Here is a 22,381-nt window from a genome sequence, read left to right as displayed (position 1 = left end):
ATTAACTGTTTATTTCAGTTATTCATTCCTTTAGCAAATGTTTGTTGAACACCAACTATAAATAGGAGGCACAGATGTAGGCACTGGAGATATTCTGTGAGCAGGCAGCCTCTCTTGATAGTCTGTGATAAGTTGTTGACTTTATGTTCTTCCTTTCTCCTATACACATTCACATGCATTGCTTCATTTGTCCATGTGACAAATCCTTACTCCTTGGTAATATCTGCCAGGCCCCGTGATACTGTCCTACTGTTTTTTGGATGGCCTTGCCCATCCAAAAAACAGACAGACATGCTACTAATAAATTGAGACCATTGCTGTGGTAAGGATCACAAAGAGGGAGCCCTTGGCTAGTTTGGGTTGGATGGGAAATGTAGACATGCTTGGAGGGAGTGATTATGAATGGGGCTCTCTACTCTGGAAAGTCCCTCGATACCCCATCGTTGTCTACTCCACTGGCCTGTGCTTTTCAGCCTCAGTTTGATGTCCAGACTTCATTCACTTCCTGCTGAACTCTCCATTGCTGGCAAGTGGGGCCCAGCCCTTGGTCACTCAAGGAGACTCCTCCAGCCCATGTCCCTTCTTCTGGCCTCAGGAATCTCCATTTCTCCTTCAGTAATTTTGGACTCTAAGCATTTCCAGAACCCAATTTAGCTTAATTCTTCTCAGTAAGCCTAAAACACAAATGTGCTGTTTTTATTTTTTTCCTCCCACTTGCAGTGAGAGTCTGTAAAAACTTCCCAGCCTCAGAAACACGATAGTAGGATGTTTCCTGACAGGAAAGGGGAAAAAAAAGATATTTCCATGCTTGGTCTTTTTCTTAGTAGCTCGGTTTCTTATATAGCATTGCGTGATTTCGTCTACTCAGCCTGTAAGATGATAATGTAATCATTTCCCTTTGGCACTTGAGGAAACAGAACCTGATGAGAGTTGAATGACTTGCCCAAGGTTACACAGCTTGGTCTGTTATTAAAGGAGAATCTCAGTTTGTCTATTTGCAGAGTCCAGCTCCTTTTTTTTTTTTTTTGACAGATTAATTATTTTATTTTTATGTGATACTAAGGATCAAATCCACTGTTTCACATATGCTAGGCAAGTGCTTTTCCACTGAGCTATAGCCCTAGCCACCCCCCCAAGAGTTTAGCTCTTATCTTTAAAGTGTGAAAAAATATTCAGCTAGAGAAGGCTACAGTTCATATACTCTTTAAAGAGTTTGGTCTTCATCTTGAGGATAGCAGGAAGAAATTATAGTTTTTCACTGGGGGTGACAGGTCAGACCAGCATTTTCATGGCTCACATTGGCTACAATTTGGAGATAGGCTGCTACTTCAACTTTCTATTTCTCTGATATCTCCTGTCCCAACACACCTCAGGCCTTTCCCTTCTTTCTCCTTCCACAATCCCTCCATTTCTCCACCAGTTGGAAGGATTGGAGCTTTGTGGACAAAGATGAGAAGGCCCGTCTGCAGCACCAGGTCACTGAGGATGGAGAGTTCTGGTGAGTCCAGGACCCAGAGGACCCAGAAGGGGTAAGGGACAGGGAAGGAGGGTCAAATATCAGACCTCAGTCCCTAGGCAGATGCTGTCGGATTTCAGTTCTTGGGTGATTGGGGCTCTATTCTCTTCCTTCAGCTAGAGGGCCACCAACAATGAGGTTCTGGTCACAGTAACCGCAATCAGGTCACAGTGATGACTGAGTCCAGGACCAGGGCAGCATAATGCAGATCTTGTTCCAGCCACACTTGTTCCTTGGCTTTAACATCACTCTCCTCTGAGCCTGGGAACCTCTACTTGCCCTGATCCCTAATGCTACCTTCACCCTCACACAGATCATCTCTACTCAGCCTTCATGTCTCAGCTTAAAGGGAACTTTCTTCAGGGCTCTCTTAGTTCCTCCAGGACTGAGATTCAATTTATTTGTAAGGCTTGTCACCCTTAAAATTGTTTGCTTAATTTTTCATCCTTTTCCAAAGGTTCTCTTTCCCCTGGGCCTGGTACTCTGCCTGGTGTGCTGTAGAGGGACACATGGGACATGACAAGCTTTTAGATAACTAATATTTCATCTAACTCCTCCATCAAGCATACATGAGTTTGAGTCATTACTAGAAGACTTGAGGATAATTTGGGGTAGACGCATTAAAACTGACATTGTACCCTAAAAAGAAAAGGCAGGCTTCTCCGGGACATTGATCAAGTTCCTCTGAACTAATTTATTGTCCTGTGTCAGCCTGGAGTCTTCCCATTCCCAGCTTCTTCTGACCTATTCTTATATGGATATCTCTTCTTTCAACCCATCAGGATGTCATATGAGGATTTCATCTACCATTTTACAAAGCTGGAGATTTGCAACCTCACAGCTGATGCCCTGGAGTCTGACAAGCTTCAGACCTGGACAGTGTCTGTGAATGAGGGCCGCTGGGTGAGGGGCTGCTCTGCTGGAGGCTGCCGCAACTTTCCAGGTGGGAGATACTCTTGATGGGGGAAGGGCCCAAGCAGAACAAGTTCCAGGTAGAATCATATCAGTGATTATTTTCTGAGTCTCTGCAAAGCTCCAGACGTCTATTATCTTATGAAATCCTGTTTATATTACTGAGAAGGAAACTGCCATGCTGTGGAGTTTGCAAGGGAGCTGGTAATAACATTTAAGCAGGAAACTGTCAGAACAATACTGTGTTGGTCATGTTGAGGATACTAGTGGAGAACAAAGTTAGTAGCTACTGTGGTTGTTCAAATCAGAACAACCACAGTAGCTACTAACTTAAGGCCTGGAACCAAGTCAGTAGCTGCAGAGATGGAGGGGAGAAGGCAGATTTAGGGGAACGTATATTAGGTAATTTAGGGAGGGAAGAATGAAAAATGATGTCAAGATGTCCAGAGCAGGTTTGGGAGTATAGCTCAGTGATAGAGCCCTTACCTAGCATATGAGGCCCTGGGTTTGATTCCCCAGTACTGTAAAGAAAAAAGGGTGCTGGGCATGGTGCACTCACCTGTAATCCCAGAAACTCAAGAGGCTAAGGCAGGAGGATCACAAATTCAAAGCCAGCCTTAGTAACTTAGTGAAGCCCTAAGCAATTCAGCGAGACCCTGTCTCTAAATAAAATATAGAAAAGAGGTTGGGGATGTGGCTCAGTGGTTAAGAGCCCCTGAGTTCAATCCCCAGTAAAAAGGGGGGAAAAAAGAAAGAGAAAGAAAGGAAGGTAGATTGGTTGGTTGATTCCCAGTGTAGGGACCTGAGCAGATGATGTCAACATTGCAATATAAGACAATAGAAGACACACTGAGGGGGAAAAATATCAGCATGTTGTTTGTTTTAGATGGATTGGTTGTGAGGTTATGAGAAGAGGACTTTAATTTGGGACATGGCAAGTTTGAGGTCCCTATCCAATATTCAGATGAAGATTTGTATTGGGCTAGGGATATAGTTCAGTTGGTAGAGTGCTTGCCTTACATGCCCAAGGCCCTGCCTGGGTTCAATCCCCAGCGCCACAAAAATAAATAAATAAATAAATTTTATTAGAGAATTACATGATAAGAACTCTTAAATGTTTGAGGAAGGAAGGGAGAGAGAAAAGGAAGGAAAGAAGAGAGTCAGAAGAGAGACTGGCTCAGGTGCCATCAGTGTAGAGGGAACAATTAAAAAGTGGAATTGGGGAAGATTGCCTAGGGAGACAGGAGATGAGAGGAGAGGTCTAGAACTAGATCCCAGGGCTCAACAACATTTGTGGTGCAGGTAAGGAAAGCAAAGCCATCAGCAAAGACTGAAAATCAGAGTTCAGAGAAAAAGAGAAACTACACATCCAATCAGTGTGGTTCCATCTGATAAAAGTAGAGACTCCACCCACCAAATATTTAGACAAATACTTAAATCATGTTTTCAACAAATATTTATTAAGCACCTAGATGCAGGGCATATTAGGGTCCTCTGGAGAAAAAGAACCAATAGAATAGGTGATAGACAGATGGATGGATGGATAGACAGAGGATTTATTAGGGGAATTGGCTTACATGATAATAAAAGCTGAGAAGTCCCACAACATGCCATATGCAAGCTGGAGACCCTTGGATGCCAGTAAGTGTGGTCCAGTCCAAGTTGGAAGGCCCGAGAAGCAGGGAAATTGGTGGTATAATTTTCTGTCCAAGGTCAAAGAAGGGAACTGGCAGGGGGAGTGGTGATGATACTGGTATAAGTCTTGGAGCCCAAAGGTCAGAGAGCCTGGAATTATGATGTCTAAGGACAGGAGAGTATCCCAACTAGAGAGAGGGAGAGAGAATTCTTTTCTTGCCATATTCTTGTCCTATCTGGGCCCCCAGCTGATCAGAGGGTGCCCACCCCACTTAGTCTACCAACACACAGCCAATTCCTTCTGTTAACACTCACAGACACACTCAGAAATAATGTTTTACCAATTCTCTAGATGTTCTTTAATCCAGTTGGCACCTTAAATTTATCATCACATGGTGGATACAGATGAATAAGGTGTCTGTCTCATTTTTCCTCCTGCCCTTTCTCTAAGAGGCAGATCTGAATATACATTTCTTTTCTGGGGGACATAGACACTTTCTGGACCAACCCACAGTACCGCCTGAAGCTCCTGGAGGAGGACGATGACCCTGATGACTCTGAAGTGATCTGCAGCTTCCTGGTGGCCCTGATGCAGAAGAACAGGCGGAAGGACCGGAAACTGGGGGCCAATCTCTTCACCATTGGCTTCGCCATCTACGAGGTATGCAATCCCTGACCAGCTCCAGTCCAGGAAACACCTTTGTAGCAAGAAGGATTTGGGGGACAAAAGGGTCCTCTAGCTTCCCTAATACGGAGTGAACCCCAGAACTCCTGTTATCAAGCTCACTTGTGTTTGTTAACAAGCAGGAAATTCCAGGGGGTGCCGTAGAGAGGAGCTGGGTCTGGCAGGCTGGCCTGCTTCACGAGGAGTCATATTCTGCATTTCTGTCATTGCTGGCCTTCCCTTCTGCCAACTATTTATCCTCATTCAGATCTGATATGTCTTTTTTTCCTGTTTCTCCTCAAGGTTCCCAAAGAGGTATAGCAGTGGCAGCGCCAGCAGTTGTGTGCAGCATTCCCTGGGGGTCCTGAGTCTGTCTGTGGCTCACCGAGACGCTTCCTGGTGGGGTTTGTGGGCAGAACTATGATAGGAGAGGGCCCTGCCTACATTATTTCATCTGCAGAGAAAGTGCTTCAGGATACTGCACCCCCAAGATGTGCACTTTCTCCCTCTTACCATACACCTTCACATACTCATATCCATGCAACTACACACCCACAAGCAGAGTCACACAGACATGTTCTGAGGGGTTGGATGGAGGAATCACCTCCCTCAGAACCCAGCCAAGGCCCCTCTGCTTCTTTGGGGTCCTTCCCAGCCTGAGGGGATTCGGAGCAGACAAGCAGCAGTTCTGGTAAGTGGCCCTGTGTGTGGGAACAATAGACTTGACCTTCACTTCTGAATCACCACAAAAAAGGAAGAGGAAGTGAGGTAGGGAGCTCCAGTGATGTTAAGCTATTTGAGGCCTTGGGAATTGGAAGTAGGTAGGGGGAGACTGTGAATGGGTGACCACAGAGTTGGGAAGGGACCTCTGGAGTGAACTGTGAACCAGATAAGACAGCCCTCCCAAGAGGCTCAGGTTCCACAGGCTCTTCTATCCCCCAGATGCATGGGAACAAGCAGCACCTGCAGAAGGACTTCTTCCTCTATAACGCCTCCAAGGCCAGGAGCAAAACCTACATTAACATGCGGGAGGTGTCCCAGCGCTTCCGCCTGCCTCCCAGCGAGTATGTCATTGTGCCCTCCACCTATGAGCCCCATCAGGAGGGGGAATTCATCCTCCGGGTCTTCTCTGAAAAGCGGAATCTATCTGAGTGAGTAACAACCTGACTATCCCCTCCTATCCCTAAAAGCTTACATGGCTCATTCCACATAATGGAGGCAGGAAGCAATTGGATTGTTTTATTCAAGGTTCCCTGGGACATATTGGCCAGTCTGCATCTCTTTCCCACTCCTACGTCACTTCTCCCTCATTTGTTGGTTCATTCATCTTGCAGATATTTACTGAGTACCTACTGTGTCTCTGGTCTTCTAGGCATTAGGGATAGAGAAGTGAATTAAACAGAAAGAAATCCCCGCTTTCATGAAATTTTAACAGCTGGTGTGAAAAAAACAATGGATAGGAAATAACAACCACAACAATAACAAATGTATATATATATATAAAATATACACACACTGTAGTATGCTAGATTTGGGAGTTGATAAAGGAATAAAAACAAAATAAAGAAGAGGTATAGGAAATGTTGGAGATGATTGAAATTTTAGGTTAGTGTAGCAAGGGAAGCTAGTAAGGCCAATCCTATTCTTGCCCACCACGGATATGTTGATAATCCCTGCCGTACTCTGATCTATATCAGAAGTGCAAGATCCATGGGGAGGTAGCTGTGTCATGCCTTTAGGGAGCTCTGGACAATACCAACAAGAAGCCATGTGGTTGGGCTTGGCTACTGGGGATGGTGCCTACATGGGGCTGGTTCCTGGGGTAGAGGTTTAGCTCCAGGAGTTCTCTTAAGTTTAGTCCCAGTTTGGCACCAAGAAGCCTTATGACCTGAGCAAATCCCCCATCTGCTTCCTGCTTGCTCCTGGTGACACTGAAAACCATGTTTGTGTTTCTTACAGGGAAGTCGAAAATACGATCTCCGTGGATCGGCCAGTGGTGAGTGGATTAGCCCTCATGTGTGACAAGGGTCAGAAGGTCAGCTTCCCCAGTTCAGGCAGGGAACAGGTTGGGATAGAGGGGTGAGTGGGTATTGGCAGAGGGGATTGTTACAGCAACTTCTAGTAGGCATGGCCAGAAGTAATGGGTCTCATAGTCCTAAGGCCATTTAGTTAGTTCAGGGACTGGGAAATGTGGAAAAGGGGAGTAGTTTGAACAATTAGAGGAAGGAAACAAGGCCATAGGAAAGGATGACAACAAGAATTGCAGCCAATGTTGGATTATGAAGTTGGAAAACAATGGATTTCTTGCATAGAGGAAAGGAAATGCACCACCTCTGGACCCAGTTTCAAAACCTGGATCCTTCAGATCTATTGCCTGGGTGACCTGACCTGGACAATTATAGAACCCCTATGACTCAGTTTCCTACTCTGAAAATTGGGGATAATGATAATGGTTGCCTGGCAATGCTTTTGTGGGGTTTAAATCAATAAGATCATGTGTGAAATGTCTGGTACAACATGGACACTCAAATGGAGGTTATTATTCACGTTTTACGACTTGTAAGGTACTTTTCTATATGGTATCTCACTTAATCCTTGCAAATTTTCTGAGAAGTAGATGAGGTTATTATCTCTGCCTTTGAATCAAGGAAGCAGAGGCTCAGTAGGGTTAAATGACTTCCTTGCATTCATGGAGTTCATAATTGACAGGCAGGACTAGAACTCAATTCCAGAATCTGACTCCAGATTTAGGTCCCCCCACCTCCTTGCTGAAGCAGGCCCCTAGGGCTGAGAACCCTAACACCAGAAGCACAGAGTTGCTGTGCCTTAGAATCTCCATACTGAGGAAAATCCTGTCTGCCTTGGGGCTTTGGGCTCTGGTTAGAAAGTCGTCTTGTGCTCAGTGGGTGTGACATGAGCCAATAGGAGGACAAATGACCACTGAACTGTCTTCCTGGTCGGGAGGGTCAGGATTCTGACCCTATGCTAGTGCTCAGATTTTCAGAATCATGACAGATATTTGGTTTTAGAATAAATATGCATTTGGTACTATTATTATTCTTCATACACTTATAATCAATGTACAGGATTTATTAGAAGTTGTACATTCAAATTCTTATGGGAGTTGGCATGTCACCTAACTGAAATAGAACAAGCATGTGTAGGGGTTTGGTTGTCTCTAATACTGCCATATTTGCCTGCAGTTCTCACATATCACTTGGCTTCAGTGTTGGAGGGACAACTGGAGTGGCAGCAACTATGGCAATCTGGAGGCTGCAGAGAACAGCCACTCTTAGCTCAGCTAATTATTACCATAGGGAATTCCAGGCCCAGTATAGCCCACTAGACCTTCTAATTTTACAAAAGAAGCCCCAAACTTGAATTTCAAATCTCCATACATTAAATGTTTTCTCCAAAGTTAAAAAGATTTTTTTCTGTCATTCAAAATCATTTATAAGTCAGTTTGAGTGAGTCACATTTTTAGTGTTTTAGTAACCAATCTTATCCCCTGACCCCAAGATTGAACCCAGGGGCACTCTATCACGGAGCTGCATCCCCAGTCCTTTTTATTTTTTATTTTGAAAAAGGGTTTCACTAAATTGCACAGGCTGACCTTGAACTCATAATCCTCCTGCCTCAGCCTCCTGAGTCACTGGGATTATAGGTGTGTGCTACCATGATCAGCTACCAAATTCATTAAAAAAAAGCCAGAAGGTCCCTTCCCCTGACCATATTCAACAATAGTGGATTATTAAAACAAAGCTAGAGCAGCCACATCTCTAGACATAGATGTGGAAAAAGAATTCTCTCCTCCCTTCACCTATTTTTCCTTTTTGACACAAAGTAATCCAGATATCTGGACCCCAGAGCCTTACCCCAAGTATGGATCAGGATGCAGGGAAGCCCAATGCCACCAGCCATTCTGGCAACTTGCTTTTCACTTATTCTGCATTTACTATTTCCTTTTCTTATGCAGAAAAAGAAAAAAACCAAGGTGGGTGTAACGGGGTGAGTGGGTAGAGAGTTGTGTGTGTGCATGCGTGTGCATGCTCTTATGATGCATGCGCCAGACTAGCCTCTTCCTCTCCCTCCTTCCCTGTGCCCCTACTGGGATCTTGAGTGTGTAATAGTGACAGCTGATACTTGCTGAGGAGACACTGTGCTGGGTGCATTCCATGGATTAACTCAATCCTTACAACCACCTTATGAGATTGGCACCATTATTATCCCTATTTTTAGAGGGGAAGAAAAGGTACAGACAAACTAATTTGCCCAGGGTCATACAGCCAAGAAGAGGCAGAGCTAGCTTTGGAGTCCAGTGGTCTGGCTCCACCTGTGCCCTGAACCACCCACCACAGGCCATCAGACAAGGTTTGGTGCTAGTATTTATGGGGATGCTAGTGGGTCCATCACAGGGTTTCTCCAACTATAGTGACTGGCCCAGACCAGAACCAACAGTCACCAAGCACTGTGCTGGTGGTAAAATTAGTTTCTTTTATATCTTTATTTTTATTTATTTATTCATTTTTATGTGGTGCTGGGGATCGAACCCAGGGCCTCATGCATTCAAGGCAAGCGCTCTACCACTGAGCTACAGCCCCAGCCCCTAAAATTAGGTTTTTGATTTTTTATTTATAACAATATTTAAACAGTGGGTGCTGTTTTTATTCCCCTTTTACAGGTGAGGGTACAGGTTCAGACAAGTAAGGTGACTTGTCCCCAAATAAACACATAATGAGTGGGGGAACTAGAACTGAAGACTACATCTAAGGCCTGTTTCTTGCCCTCGCCTCTCTGGTGCCAGCCTCTTATACTCAACGTCTGTGTTGTCTAAACACACATTATTTGGGCCTGGATTCATGTTTCTGGCAGGGATGTTCCATGGCTGCACCATGTCTCCTGGCGTTTATCCCTTTTCGGATTGTAACTTCCACTTGTCTTTGGATCCCTGCAAGCTTCAATTGCTTGGACAAGGCCCCTTTCTTAAAAGAACAAGCCAGGGCCTTCAGAGCCTGCTGGGTGCTGAAGCTGGGGGAACTGTAGTTGTAGGCCTGCCCACTTGACAAGCAGCATGAAAAGACAATGGGGCAGAGGTGGGTCAGGTTGCTTTTCTGCTCTGAGAATCTGCTTACTTTATTGTTTTCTGCACTCAGCCCCCAAACCCTATAGTTAAGTCTTTCCCAGACTTTGCCTATGGGTGCAATATCTTCCACCTATGTTGGCATGACATGGCAGCTGCTCTCCAACCCTTCACATATTCTTTTGCATGAGCATATCTTAAAAATATCCCTTATATTTTTGTAGCATTTTTTTAGAGAGAGAGAGAGAGAGAGAGAGAGAGAGAGAGAGAGAGAGAGAGAATTTTTTAATATTTATTTTTTAGTTTTCGGTGGACACATCTTTTTTATTTTTATGTGGTGCTGAGGATCGAACCCAGCACCGCGCACATGCCATGTGGCTTAAGCCACATCCCCAGCCCCATTTTGTAGCATTTTAATATTTTTGCAGTATAATTTTACATGCAGTATAACTTACATTCTCTTTTGATCTCCACAAAAGCCCTGTCAGGAGAAAAGCCCAGGTTTTACTATCCCCATTAATAGATGAGTAAACAGGCCAGTGAAAGTATTTCTTATGTGAGGGACAGGGCTAGTTGGTGTTTTGATCATGCCTTGACCACACCATTAATCATTCTTTCAGTCTACACTCTACAAAGTCCCAGAGGTTGATGGGAGGTTCCTCAGTAGCCACCATGGTGATGTGGGTACGGAGGAAAAGGAGCTGTCCTCGTTAACCAGAGAAGCTCTGTGTGTGTGTGTGTGTGTGTGTGTGTATGTGTGTGTGTGTGTTTTACTGGGGATTGAACTCAGGGTGCTGTACCACTGAGCTACAATCCCTGCTCTTTTTGAGACAGGGTTTCTTTAAGTTGTTGAAGCTGGCTTCAAACTTACCATCCTTCTGCCTCAGCCTCTCCAGTAGCTGGGATTATAGGCATGCACTACTGTGGCCAGCTGGAACTTTTATTAAGACTTTATTTATACAGGACTTCTGGGGGAAATTGAATTTGAAGTTATTTCCATTTGGGGAAAAAAGTCTAAAATATTTGAAAATCACTTCCCTAGATCATGCTGTTATAACATTGGTAGCATTTTCACATGTACTTACCTTGTTGCACCTTTGTACTACCATGAGAGATGGGGTGGGTATTAAAAAATGAAGATCTGAGGTCCACAGAGGCCTGGCAACTTTTCCCTAGTCGCACAGCTTATTGGCGGCAGAGATGGAGCTTGAACTGAGGTTCAGGAGCTCCTGACCCTGATCTTTTCTTCTCACTGAAAAAAGCTGCTCCGGGGGGAGGTTGCCTAAATGTGCCTGCTCAGCCTGTAATCCTTGCTTCCTTCCTGCCCCTCCCCACTTCCCTCCTCTCTCCAGCCCATCATCTTCGTTTCAGACAGAGCAAACAGCAACAAGGAGCTGGGTGTGGACCAGGAGTCAGAGGAGGGCAAAGACAAAACAAGCCCTGATAAGCAAGAGAAATCCCCACAGGTTTCTGAGCATGTGGCATGAATGGGGTCGCTAGAACACAACAGGGGTCCTCCTATGCTTTGGGGGGACATGGGGGCTGGAAGGGTTTCCAGGGGGTGTCTTTTTAACATCTAATGTTTGGATTTGTCCCACTGACCTTTTCTCTCAGCAAGTTCCCCTAAAATTTGGGATGATATTTGGGTGAATGTCTTGGGGTTTATTGCCACATGAAACTAGTCCTAGGACTGGAATTACAGTCTGAGCCTCCCCACTGGAGATTATCCAGCCAGGACAATAACAGACGGTAGAGGAAAAGACCGAGTAAGACAGAATCAGATTGAGAGTTGAGACCGAACAACTTCTGTCTTTAGTCTTTGAATCCTGACAAGAGGGGGATATAGTAGTAGAAAGGTAGGGGAACTGATATCAGAAATGGAGTCCTCTACAACTCAGGGGAGGGTTCTACTGGAGTAGGGAGAGGTGGCCATATAAGCCTTAGTGGAGGTGAGGCTAAAGGGCAGAAGTCCCCAGAAAAATCCACAGCTGAGTTCTCTTATCCTGGAGCAGCAACACAGTGGAATGGGGAGGAGGGGATCCTTTGAGACTGAGGCAGCTGGAAGAATTTTGACCTGCTTGGGGCCTATTTGATTGAAATATACGGGCTCAAAACAGTAGAGAAGGCTTTAGCTTGGGGGTCGGGTGGGATCAGTGGGGCTGTCTACATGTCAGCATTACTAGTGTGTCTTTTGGCTGCAGGTGTCAGGGCTAGCAAGGTATGGAGTGAAGAGCCACTAAGGCCTAGATAATTCTCACTCCAGCTTACTATGTTCAACTAAGAAGAGCATTAGCCCTGTGCCCAGCTCCAGCTGCCACCTATGGCTGTTTTGGGCACTCCAGCTCCTTTGGCCAAAAGCAGCTTTCCTCAAAATTCATCCATCCATCCCTGATTCCTGTGAACCAGTTTTCCTTTGTTTTCTACAGCCATGGCCTGGCAATACAGACTATGAAAGTGAGGAACAGCAGCAATTTCGCAGCATTTTCAAGCAGATAGCTGGTGATGTAAGTACTTCCAACCCTAAGACTCCCACAGGAGCTTGCTTTTCTATTTGATTGACTGTTCAAATTACCATTCTTTCATTATTGTTAAGTAGACATCATTTTGGATTTTGGGCATGAATGTATGCAGACAGAAACCTACAAGTCCTTGAGTTTTGGACTGACACATCCACTGGGGAGCTCAGAGGCCTTTGTCCTATGTGTTAGCTGCCCACTGGTCTATACAGCTAAGGGTGCATTGTCTGTCCCCATCTTCCTCAGAAAAGCCTCAGCTTCCCATAACAGAATCAAAACAGGGATTTCACAAAAGCGAATAGCTGGGATTTATTTTGCAGTCTCTGCTCTATCAGCTGCTTTACTCTTGAACCAGGACTCTTCTCCTTTTCTCCTCAGGACATGGAGATCTGTGCAGATGAACTCAAGAATGTCCTTAACACAGTTGTGAACAAGCGTGAGCTACTCAAACTAGGTGTGGGGGAGGGGCAGGGGCCCAGTTGTCTGAAAGTGGTTCCTCATTCTTCTCCATGCCCCCAGACAAGGATCTGAAGACACAAGGGTTCACGCTGGAGTCTTGCCGTAGCATGATTGCTCTCATGGATGTATCCTTCCTGTCAACCCTTCCCAACCCTTTGGTGTCTGCCCACAGGAGCCAGGAAAACCAGGGATGCCTAGTCAGGCAGAGGGCCCAAATTTGGGCCCAGGGAAGGAGATCCTGACTCAACATCTGAAAGCGTTGTTTTGGTTTTTTTTGGACTCAGAACATCCTGTATACTGGTCTGAAAAGAATCAGAAGGACGGACACTGGGTTGTGGCTGGCCACATCCCCAGCTCTTAATTCAAGCCTGAGATCCTGCTTGAAATTCTATCTAAACATGAAGGATCCTTAGAGGGCAGGCTTGTTATGAAGCCTGCAGGAACTTTATTGGTGGTGGTGGTAGGGTGGTTAATAGCAGGATAGGGCAGGGGGTAGGGGAGTTCAGGTTGAGGCTTCCTATGGGGCTACCTTCCCTAGTCCCCTAGCCACACCCTCCCAGTCCAGGGGGATTTTGCTATGTGCCAGTAGCCCTGACCTTCCTCCTCCAGACAGATGGATCTGGGAGGCTGAACCTGCAAGAGTTCCATCATCTATGGAAGAAGATCAAGACCTGGCAGGTGTGATGAGAGCGTGAAGTGTGGAAATGAAAAAGAGGGTTGATTTAGGGATTGTGTGTGACCTTCCTCAAATTTTCTATTGCCAGAAAATCTTCAAACACTATGACACAGACCAGTCTGGCACCATCAATAGCTATGAGATGAGAAATGCTGTCAATGATGCAGGTGCTGGGAAGAAAGGGGGTGGCAGGCATGTGGACTTAACTGGTGGGTGTAGGAATGGGAGAGGGGACTAGGCTACTAGGACCCTACTAAAGAAAGGAAAGTTTCTCATTTCCATTTTTGAGGACAATATGCCTAAAGGGTTAGAGGAAATAGAATGGGGTCTAAGAATTCCAGTTTCACTTTTCTCCTCTATCCTGCCCCTTCACAGGATTCCACCTCAACAGCCAGCTCTATGACATCATTACCATGCGGTACGCAGACAAACGCATGAACATTGACTTCGACAGTTTCATCTGCTGCTTCGTCAGGCTGGAGGGCATGTTCAGTAAGTGGGGGCTGCCCTTCTGCTCTCTAGAGTACTTCCAGCCCCCTCCCACGGGATAGCTCTGGCAATAGGAAGCCAGATAATCTTCCAGTCTACTCTGTCCAGGCTGAACAAAGGCCAAAGCCTCTTTAGACCTAGAAAAGGACAGCAAAGGAAGGGTTACTGGTGATGCTCTGCCTGCAGATAATCCTCTTAAAAACACGTGGTCCTCTTAAGAAAATTGAGTAGTGAAGTTGGAGTGAGCCTGTAACAGGCCTCTGGCCTGTGTTTTCTTTTACACAGGAGCTTTTAATGCATTTGACAAGGATGGAGACGGTATCATCAAACTCAATGTTCTAGAGGTAAAGCATAACAGATGCAGCACACTGACCCTGCACCATAAAATTCAAGTTGGATGGGACTGGGGTTGTAGCTCAGTGGTAGAGTGCCTGCTTAGCACTTGTGAGGCCCTGGGTTTAATCCTCAGCACCCCATAAAAATAAAGGTATTGTGTCCATCTACAACTAAAAATATTCTTTAAATGTTTAAAAAAATTCAAGGTGGGCAGTTAATGAGGCAGAAATGGACCCACTCTGCTCCTCACTTCCAAATGGTAGTGGAGGGATGGGACAGGAAGGAAGTCTGGTGGGGAAGGTAGTCCACAGGACACATATACTTAGCAGAGGCTCACAAGGGGCCTCAGCTTCCCAAATAATTTTATGTTGGAAAACGTGTTACCTTTCTGGTCTGTTCCTTTTCCCCCATCCCATAAGATTCCTAGGGCTGGGGTTTCCTTTTCTTGTCTACATTCTGATCTTGGGACTTCTTCTTTCAGTGGCTACAGCTCACTATGTATGCTTGAACCAGGCTGGCCTCATCCAAGGCCATGCAAGATCACTCAGGATTTCAATTTCACCCAATATAGCTAGAGTCATTTACCTCAAAGGATCCAGTAGCTACATCAGCATGCTTCCAGGCACCTCTTTGGTCTTGTTCCGCCTCCACTTTGCTCTATACTGTCTCGATCTGTCATGTCTAGCCTGACCCTTGGGAAAACAACTTTGTTCCTTTGCCACATGAAGGCAAGTGTCTGCCTCAGCTGTGTAGCCTACCTATCCAAGGTTGGCTGATTCTGAGCTGCCTCAGCTCTGAGGCAAATGCTACCCCCTTAGCTTGCACTAAGGCTTTTGCAGAAGCATCTGCCAATTGCACTTGCCACTCACTCGTGCTGGAGCCCTCTCACCTTTATACTCTCCCATCCATAGGACAGTAACCAAATTTGCACTTGGGTCTGCCAGTTTAGAATGGGCCTCTCTGGGGTAAACTGATCCAGTGGAATAGGGTTGGATACTTTGGGTTTTCAGACACATGTTTGGCTGCATTCTGGAAAAAAAAAAAAACAAAAACAACTGATCTAAATAAAGGCACGTGTACAGCTGGTTCCACTGTTTTGTTTTGTTGTGTGTAGACCAGCAGGGCTGAATGCATTCTAATTATGCCCTCAATCACCTACAGAAAGCCCTAGTCTCAGAATAGAAAATGGAAAAACAAACACAAAACCTCAAGCCCTACTTAAGTCATTGCTAGGCACAGTGGTGCATGCCTGTAATCCCAGTGATTTGGGAGGCTGAGGCAAGACTGCAAGTTCAAAGCCAGCCTCAGCAACTTAGGCCCTATCTCAAAAAATAAAAAGCCTCGTGGTAAAGTGCCCCTTGCACTTTTTTTCAATCCCCAGGGGAAAAAAAAAAGTCACATATATTGCTTTTTTTGTTTTGTTATTAGGGATTGAACTTAGGGGCACTTTACCACTGAGCTACATCCCTGGCCTTTAAAAAAAATATATTTTAGAGACAGGATCTCACTGAGTTGCTTAGTGCCTCACTAAGATGCTGAGGCTGGCTTTGAACTCTTGATCCTCCTGCCTCAGCCTCCCAAGCCACTAGGATTACAGGCATGAGCCCTTATGCCTGGCTATTAAAATTTCTTGAGCATAGGAATCATTCAGATAGTTCCTAATACATATAACGAAGAAGGGGAATAACTGCTGGAATATTGGACATAAAAAATAAAGAACATATTATGTAAAATTTTGGGGTGGGAACAGTGCTACAGCTTGAACTCAGGGCCTCATGCCCTACCACTGAACTGTATGTTGTACATAATTATGAAACCATATATTAAATGTAATTTTAATGTGATTTTTTTCTCACTTATTTCAATGTATTTAGGTTTAAAAATTTTAAGCATTTTAGAATTCTATCTAGGATAAATTTTGACATAAGATGTAAAAGTAAAAATTAAGAATAATATTTGTGGGAAAGACCAAGGGGGGATATATATTAGTGGTAGTATGATATAAGCATCTTGTGTTTTCCACCTAATTTCCCTTTTCTCTAGCCAACATGAAAGGCTTGACTACGAATATGCAGACAAGGTAACAAAAGTAAACAGCTGATTAGTAAAATTACTTTATTTTCCTCTCGTATTTGCTTTATATCTTGCTTTACAAAGTTATGAAGTTCACAGCTTTATACCAAAACGTAAGAAGACTAGGCTATTTGCTTATAAACATTTCTGCGGTCAAGTATTTCATTCTTATTCATATTCAATATTTAAAAAATCTGAAACCAAGGGTGCTGGAGCAGCTCTAGGGCATATATTTATCTTTAACAGGAGAAAGATCTTCAACAGCCTTTCTTGACCCCCTCTGTACCCAATTCACTGGTGTACTATCTTAAATTTAGAGTAACTCTGGGAAACTTCAGTCACTATATGACCCAGCAGGTCATAGTTGGGTTGAAGGTGAAGTTAGAAGCTGGTGTCTATAACAGTAGGTCTGGTTTAAATGAGGATTCCTCATCCACTTGTATGGAACTCACAGCCCAAATTGCCTCCATCACAGCCTCTTTCCTATCCATAAGATCTCTTCTCTTAAACCCTGAGGGTCCTACTGACTTGTGGCAGGGATAAAACCACTGTTTTATAAAAGTGGCAGGTGCGGCCTTCATAATAATGCTAGGAGCTCTCCTTTAGGTAACAGGATCAAAATTTAGAAGAAAGCCTACGTAAACTGCAATTATTTGAGCAAACCAGAGTGTACAGGCTGTCCAAATCCCACTTTACAATATACTTCAGTCTTTTCCAATGAATTCTCTTCCATTAAAAATACCATGCCATTCCTCTACTCCCACCAAACTGGCCACATGCCTAAGTCACTAAAGTTGTTCAGAAAAAACAGCAAAGTGAAACTTTTATTAAGCAAATAATCACTTAAGCAGAAACAGTTTTGTCTATAAACTGTATGTAGGTAATGAGCTAAACACTCAACTTCTAATTCTTAGAATTTTTTCCCCACCAAAGAAGGAGTGTAAAAGTAATGACTTGCTCTCAAATTTGAATAACATCAGGTCAAGATAACTCTTCACTCTTTTTGTTTCCACTGTTTGTTTTGTAACTGAGGAATATGCCAAAATATATTTTGAATTTAATTAAACTTTTGCATAAAATTTGAAGCGACTGATATTTTATCAGAACCGCCATTAAAACATTAGCATATGCTAGTATAAACATTTTAGCAGTCAAGTGTTTCATTCTTATCCATATTCAATATTTAAAAAATCTGAAACCAAGGGTGCTGGAGCAGCTCAAGGGCATATACATCTTTAATAGAAGAAAGATCTTCAACAGCCTTTCTAAAATAATTTATGGTTTTCTTGGCTCTGAGCTGTTAGAATAGGCACAAACAATTAAAAATCACATTCTACAAATGGCCTCCAATTACTTATAAGAAATGTGCCTGTTCTGTCAGGTTGTTAAACTATGTCCTTCCTCTTGAAGCCTCTAAACAGCAGAATCAGCACAGACCCTGAGCCACAGCTCTTCTGTAAGGGGAAAGAAGCGACAGCTATAACAATATCATGGAGAACTTAAAAAACAGCGGAAGTTTTGCATAACTTAAGGCGCTTAAAGGTGATAACACAACCATAAACAACTGAAATGCTTATGGTCCCCTTTATTTCTCAACAGAGGGCTAGACAGTTCATTCTAGATAACACTTGAACCTGATGTTAGAATATCACATGTTCTTGAAATGAACACATTACTACCACTTTTTCAAAGAAATCTTTTGTGAAATAAAAAATATCACAAGCACAGGTGCCCACCCATATATATGCATACAAAGGAACTTCACACATGCATATCCAGAGGCAGATACATGCACATGAGTCTACCAAGTTAAATCCAAATCACACTTCTTACCTATCCTACAGTCTGCAATACCCTCAAAAGTTCCCCTTGACTGCCCAACACTTTACATTCCCCTTTCCTGCTATACAAAAGTTCCACCATGGTTGTTTCAGACACATCCTTGGGCAGAACAGAGCACCTATGCACCAGGCTTTCTTAGCACACTGCCCTGCCAATGTGGAAATGCAGTCACTGCAGTTCAGAGAAAAAGACCAGGTTTAGCAACAAATCCCAAAAGACTTTCCTGGAAATTACTATTTCCAAGCTTGGAACAGTGTGGTTTCTCTGGTTATCCTTACAGGAAATGGAGATGAGAGGTAGGAAAAGCTTTTAATCCCACACAGAAACAGTGCAAATATACTTTATCAAGAGGATCTTCTCTGTTCTCTATACAGCACCATGCAAACCTAAATATATGGTTAACAAGAGTTTTCCACTCACAAGCACAGAAATAGCTTGTGGAGCCATCCATTATCTGGTAGTAGCTCCTACATTAGTTCTTAACATTTTCTGGATCCAGTAACAACCACTAGAACCTTTCCTGGAAAAAAAACAAAACACATTCTTAGTCTTGTATACAATTTCAGGGGAGTTTCAGCCCCTCTTGCACCTGTCTATGAGCCCCTGGGGAAGCCCCTGCTCTGGAACTTGAGGGAAGGATACTCAAAGACATGTGCACTAACGGGATAAACTTGGATGCTGGCAATCCTAAGAAACTGCAGGTGTCACACACCCTGTAGCTCAGTAAGTGAAAGGGCTTCTCCCCCTCCTTTTCTTGGCCTCTCTGAAGAATCTGAGTTTTGAGAATTCAGAAACAAAAGGTTAGAAAGTAATATATGTATAGCTTTACTGGTAAGAGTCTAGAGAAAATCTAGAAACAAAGCAGTTCCACTAAGTCTTTGGTGATTTGGATGTTCCCAATGGACACAGCCTTTCCTTTCACCATAACCCTCTCCTCTCCCAGCTAGCAGGGAAGCGAAACTAAAGACACTGGCTTCAGAAATAAGTCTCTAATAAGCCTGCCTGAGGCCCTAAAAATTATATCCAGATGCTTTATTCTAACTCTCCCATATTGGGTGCTGCAGTTGGGTTGAAATCACTCTGTGAGTCCAAAGGAATACTTGATGGTTGCCATCAGTCTGGGTTCAACAGTAAGAGATGGGGGTAGGCAATAAAGTAAACCAAAAGGTTTCAAACCCACAAGAAGTTTGGAGAGTCAGAAATTTGGGGAGACAAATATACACCTCCAATTCAAACAGCCTGAAAATATCTGTAGCAGTGAGCAGCACCCAGGTCTAACAGCAAAACAGAAAAGTAGACAGACATTAGGTTGGCACGTTTCTTCACACTGAGCACTTTATCAAAATTTGCACTGAAGTTCACTAGGGAAAGCAACTTGTAAGGACTTACATAATGGGACTTAAATATTTGAATTTCTAAAATAGTGAACAGAGCAATTATTCTAGCTATTTATAAAAAATCTGTGTGTCCGTTAGCATTTAAAGTCAGTTCTGTCCATCTACAAAGCGGGTGAATAGTGAAACACACTGCACATAATTTTTAAGAAAGGAAATGATTTGCTTACAATTTAAATATCCAGTTGTTTTAACTGGAGAAATTAAAACTAATCCTGAAAACCTAGCATTTGAACAAAATGTATTTAAAAGCCTGACTACAGGTCTAAACCATCATAAGAACACACACTTAAAATCACAAACTGAAATCAACAAAATATGTTTGTATGATTAGGGTCAAACTAGGTAACCAACTAAGATCTGGATCTTTAATGAACATCTGAAGAATGGTAGCAGCATAAATCACTAAATGTCATGCAGTCACAGAGGGTGGTTCCTTAAAATCTGTTTGACTGTTTAAACCCTCCAGCATGAACTTGAAGTGTACTCTATCATCCCACAGAGCTGCCCAGACTTATGCTAGTTGTTAGCCTGACTGCTAACCCACTTTCTCCTTCCCCATTTCACCGGAGAAAGGAAGACAGTGGCTAGTGTGAGGGGCCTATGTGAAAACAGTTCAACTATTAATGTAATGACTTCCCAACATGGGAGGCAAAAAACTTCATGAATCAATTTTGCTGTCATCTTCAGCATGTCGTTCAATGTGTCCTGCAGCATCCTGAGGAAAAGGGAGAAGGGCTATGAGAGACAAGTTGGTGATAGAACAGAAGAAAGCCAAAGCCAAGTTAAGCCATTATATAAAATAGGTTTTATATGGGATTCATACCTGAAGGCAGTTAGGAGCTGGCACTTTGCTAATTTATATGAAAGTATGCACTTATGGACTTAAAAAAACTCTTGTGTTAAGAGTTCTTGTCCTGGGGGCTGGGGATGTGGCTCAAGCGGTAATGTGCTCGCCTGGCATGCATGGGGCACTGGGTTCGATCCTCAGCACCACATAAAAATAAAGATGTTGTGTCCACCAAAAACTAAAAATAAATATTAAAAAATTCTCTCTCTCTCTCTTAAAAAAAAAAAAAAAGGAGTTCTTGTCCTAACACAGGAAGTTCCGTTATTGATTTGAAACATCTGAAAACATTCCCCTAAGCTCTTTCTCAAAACCTACATAATTACTTTGAAAATCTCATTGAATTATTCCCCAAGTCTCTGAATAATAAAAAGAAATTCCTCAGCCCTCCTCCTATTTATTAAGAGTGTCCATAATTTCAATAAAGTAAAGATTTGCCAGCCTCTGCTCTGAGCAGTCTAAACCCCAGTTAACCTTGAATCCCACTCATGTACCTGCTTGGATCCTTTCCTAGCAGTGAAAAAAGCATCACAGTTCTTCCAGCGACATTTCAGAGTCTGAAAGTTCGGATTAGTGTGATCAGTCAGCAAATGTTGTTTTAAGTGATCTATAACACCAAATATCAGAGAGCAACCATGCCACTGCAAAGGAAGAGAATGAGGAGACTAGGTAAAGAAAAGCACAGTAAAAAAACAAAACAAAACACCCCAAAACAACAAAAAACAGAAAGAACACAGTAAACATATGATCACAACATCCCTTGTTTTATCCCATAAATACTACGGAAGCAAAAAGTACACCCCTTATTTTTTATTTTTGGCTATAAACATAGCAGGGCCAGAGGCAACCAAATTATCAATATAATGAGGACCCCGAAGGACTGAGAAGTCTTTTGATACTTTGGTATTTTGAGAAGATAAAACACTAAGGTAGCCATTACATCTTGTTAGGGAAAAAATTAGCAAATATATATAAATGAACAAGCATAAATTCAGTTCAAATCATAGTCTTGACCTTGCCATCATAAAACAGAATTTCGATCTTAGACTATTTATTACAAAAGGTAAATAATTTTCCTGTAATACTAAAAAGGATATGTTTAATAATCCTAAGAACTGATGACTTGTAAACTTGGAAATAAAAATGTCTTATAAAGAAAACTACATTTGTGGAAATATTTGTTGTCATGGAAGCCTGACTTTTCTCATGTTTTATCATTTGAATCATAATCTTTACCTACTTAAAAAAATTATTTATTTATGTATTTTTAGTTTTAGGTGGACACATTATTTTGTTTTTTTTTAGAGAGAGAGAGAGAGAGAGAAAGAATTTTTAATATTTATTATTTAGTTTTTGGCAGACACAACATCTCTGTTTGTATGTGGTGCTGAGGATCGAACCCAGTGCCTCATGCATGCTAGGTGAGCACTCCACCACTGAGCCACATCCCCAGCCCCTTATTACCTACTTTTATTTAAAAGTGTAACTTTACTTGTAAATGTGGCTCATTTTCATTATTAGTCAGAAAAGCATAAAAACTGGCTTGGCATTTTCCCTGTAATTTGTTTGTAATAAACCTTATAGCTCTAATCTAACAATTTATTTCTAAAAAGTAATGCAAATTTTTAGATTTCCCATTGTTAGACTATTCCATCCCACCATATATATATATATATATATACACACACACACACACACGTACATATATATATATATATACACACACACACACACACATATATACATAGACACACACATATATATGTTTTTTTTAAAGTATTTATTTTTTAGGTGTAGTTGGACACAATGCCTTTATTTTATTTATTTATTTTTATGTGGTGCTGAGGATCGAACCCAGGGCCTCACATGTGCTAGGCGAGCGTTCTACCACTGAGCTACAATCCCAGCCCCTATATATATATTTTTTATACAAGGAATTAAA

General features: G+C 42.8%; 2 protein-coding genes and 1 non-coding gene across 22 annotated transcripts in view; 1 reads left to right on the top strand and 2 right to left on the bottom strand.

Annotated features, from left to right (window-relative positions):
• Capn3 (calpain 3) overlaps positions 1-15,370 on the top strand; it is a 46,364-nt gene extending 30,994 nt beyond the window's left edge. For 3 of the 10 annotated variants that reach the window (XM_048793147.1, XM_015480769.2, XM_048793148.1), the window contains 14 exons: positions 1,421-1,498; positions 2,299-2,459; positions 4,555-4,724; positions 5,031-5,042; positions 5,670-5,878; positions 6,687-6,723; positions 12,234-12,311; positions 12,702-12,759; positions 12,843-12,907; positions 13,392-13,460; positions 13,547-13,625; positions 13,834-13,950; positions 14,233-14,291; positions 14,765-15,370. In XM_048793147.1, the coding sequence (XP_048649104.1) occupies positions 1,421-1,498; positions 2,299-2,459; positions 4,555-4,724; positions 5,031-5,042; positions 5,670-5,878; positions 6,687-6,723; positions 12,234-12,311; positions 12,702-12,759; positions 12,843-12,907; positions 13,392-13,460; positions 13,547-13,625; positions 13,834-13,950; positions 14,233-14,291; positions 14,765-14,791 (1,219 nt within the window). In that variant the 3' untranslated portion in view covers positions 14,792-15,370. Of the gene's footprint in view, positions 1-1,420; positions 1,499-2,298; positions 2,460-4,554; positions 4,725-5,030; positions 5,043-5,669; positions 5,879-6,686; positions 6,724-8,703; positions 8,722-11,159; positions 11,274-12,233; positions 12,312-12,701; positions 12,760-12,842; positions 12,908-13,391; positions 13,461-13,546; positions 13,626-13,833; positions 13,951-14,232 lie in introns of all 10 variants that reach the window. The other 7 variants (XM_048793145.1, XM_048793141.1, XM_048793146.1 and 4 more) reach the window with 5 other exon arrangements.
• Positions 9,257-9,329, bottom strand: Trnas-uga. Its single transcript has one exon. It is a non-coding gene; the product is annotated as a tRNA-Ser (tRNA).
• Znf106 (zinc finger protein 106) overlaps positions 15,214-22,381 on the bottom strand; it is a 65,765-nt gene continuing 58,597 nt past the window's right edge. For 9 of the 11 annotated variants that reach the window (XM_048793131.1, XM_048793135.1, XM_015480767.2 and 6 more), the window contains 2 exons: positions 20,934-21,080; positions 16,382-20,310 (listed from right to left, as the gene is read on the bottom strand). In XM_048793131.1, the coding sequence (XP_048649088.1) occupies positions 20,254-20,310; positions 20,934-21,080 (204 nt within the window). In that variant the 3' untranslated portion in view covers positions 16,382-20,253. Of the gene's footprint in view, positions 15,313-16,381; positions 20,311-20,933; positions 21,081-22,381 lie in introns of those variants that run through there. The other 2 variants (XM_048793132.1, XM_048793134.1) reach the window with 2 other exon arrangements.

This window comes from Marmota marmota, unplaced genomic scaffold (assembly GCF_001458135.2).
Source record: "Marmota marmota marmota unplaced genomic scaffold, marMar, whole genome shotgun sequence".
NCBI classification, from domain to species: domain Eukaryota; kingdom Metazoa; phylum Chordata; class Mammalia; order Rodentia; family Sciuridae; genus Marmota; species Marmota marmota.
The sequence above is the reverse complement of the archived record's forward strand: the minus strand, read 5'-3'. Positions and strand labels throughout refer to the sequence as shown.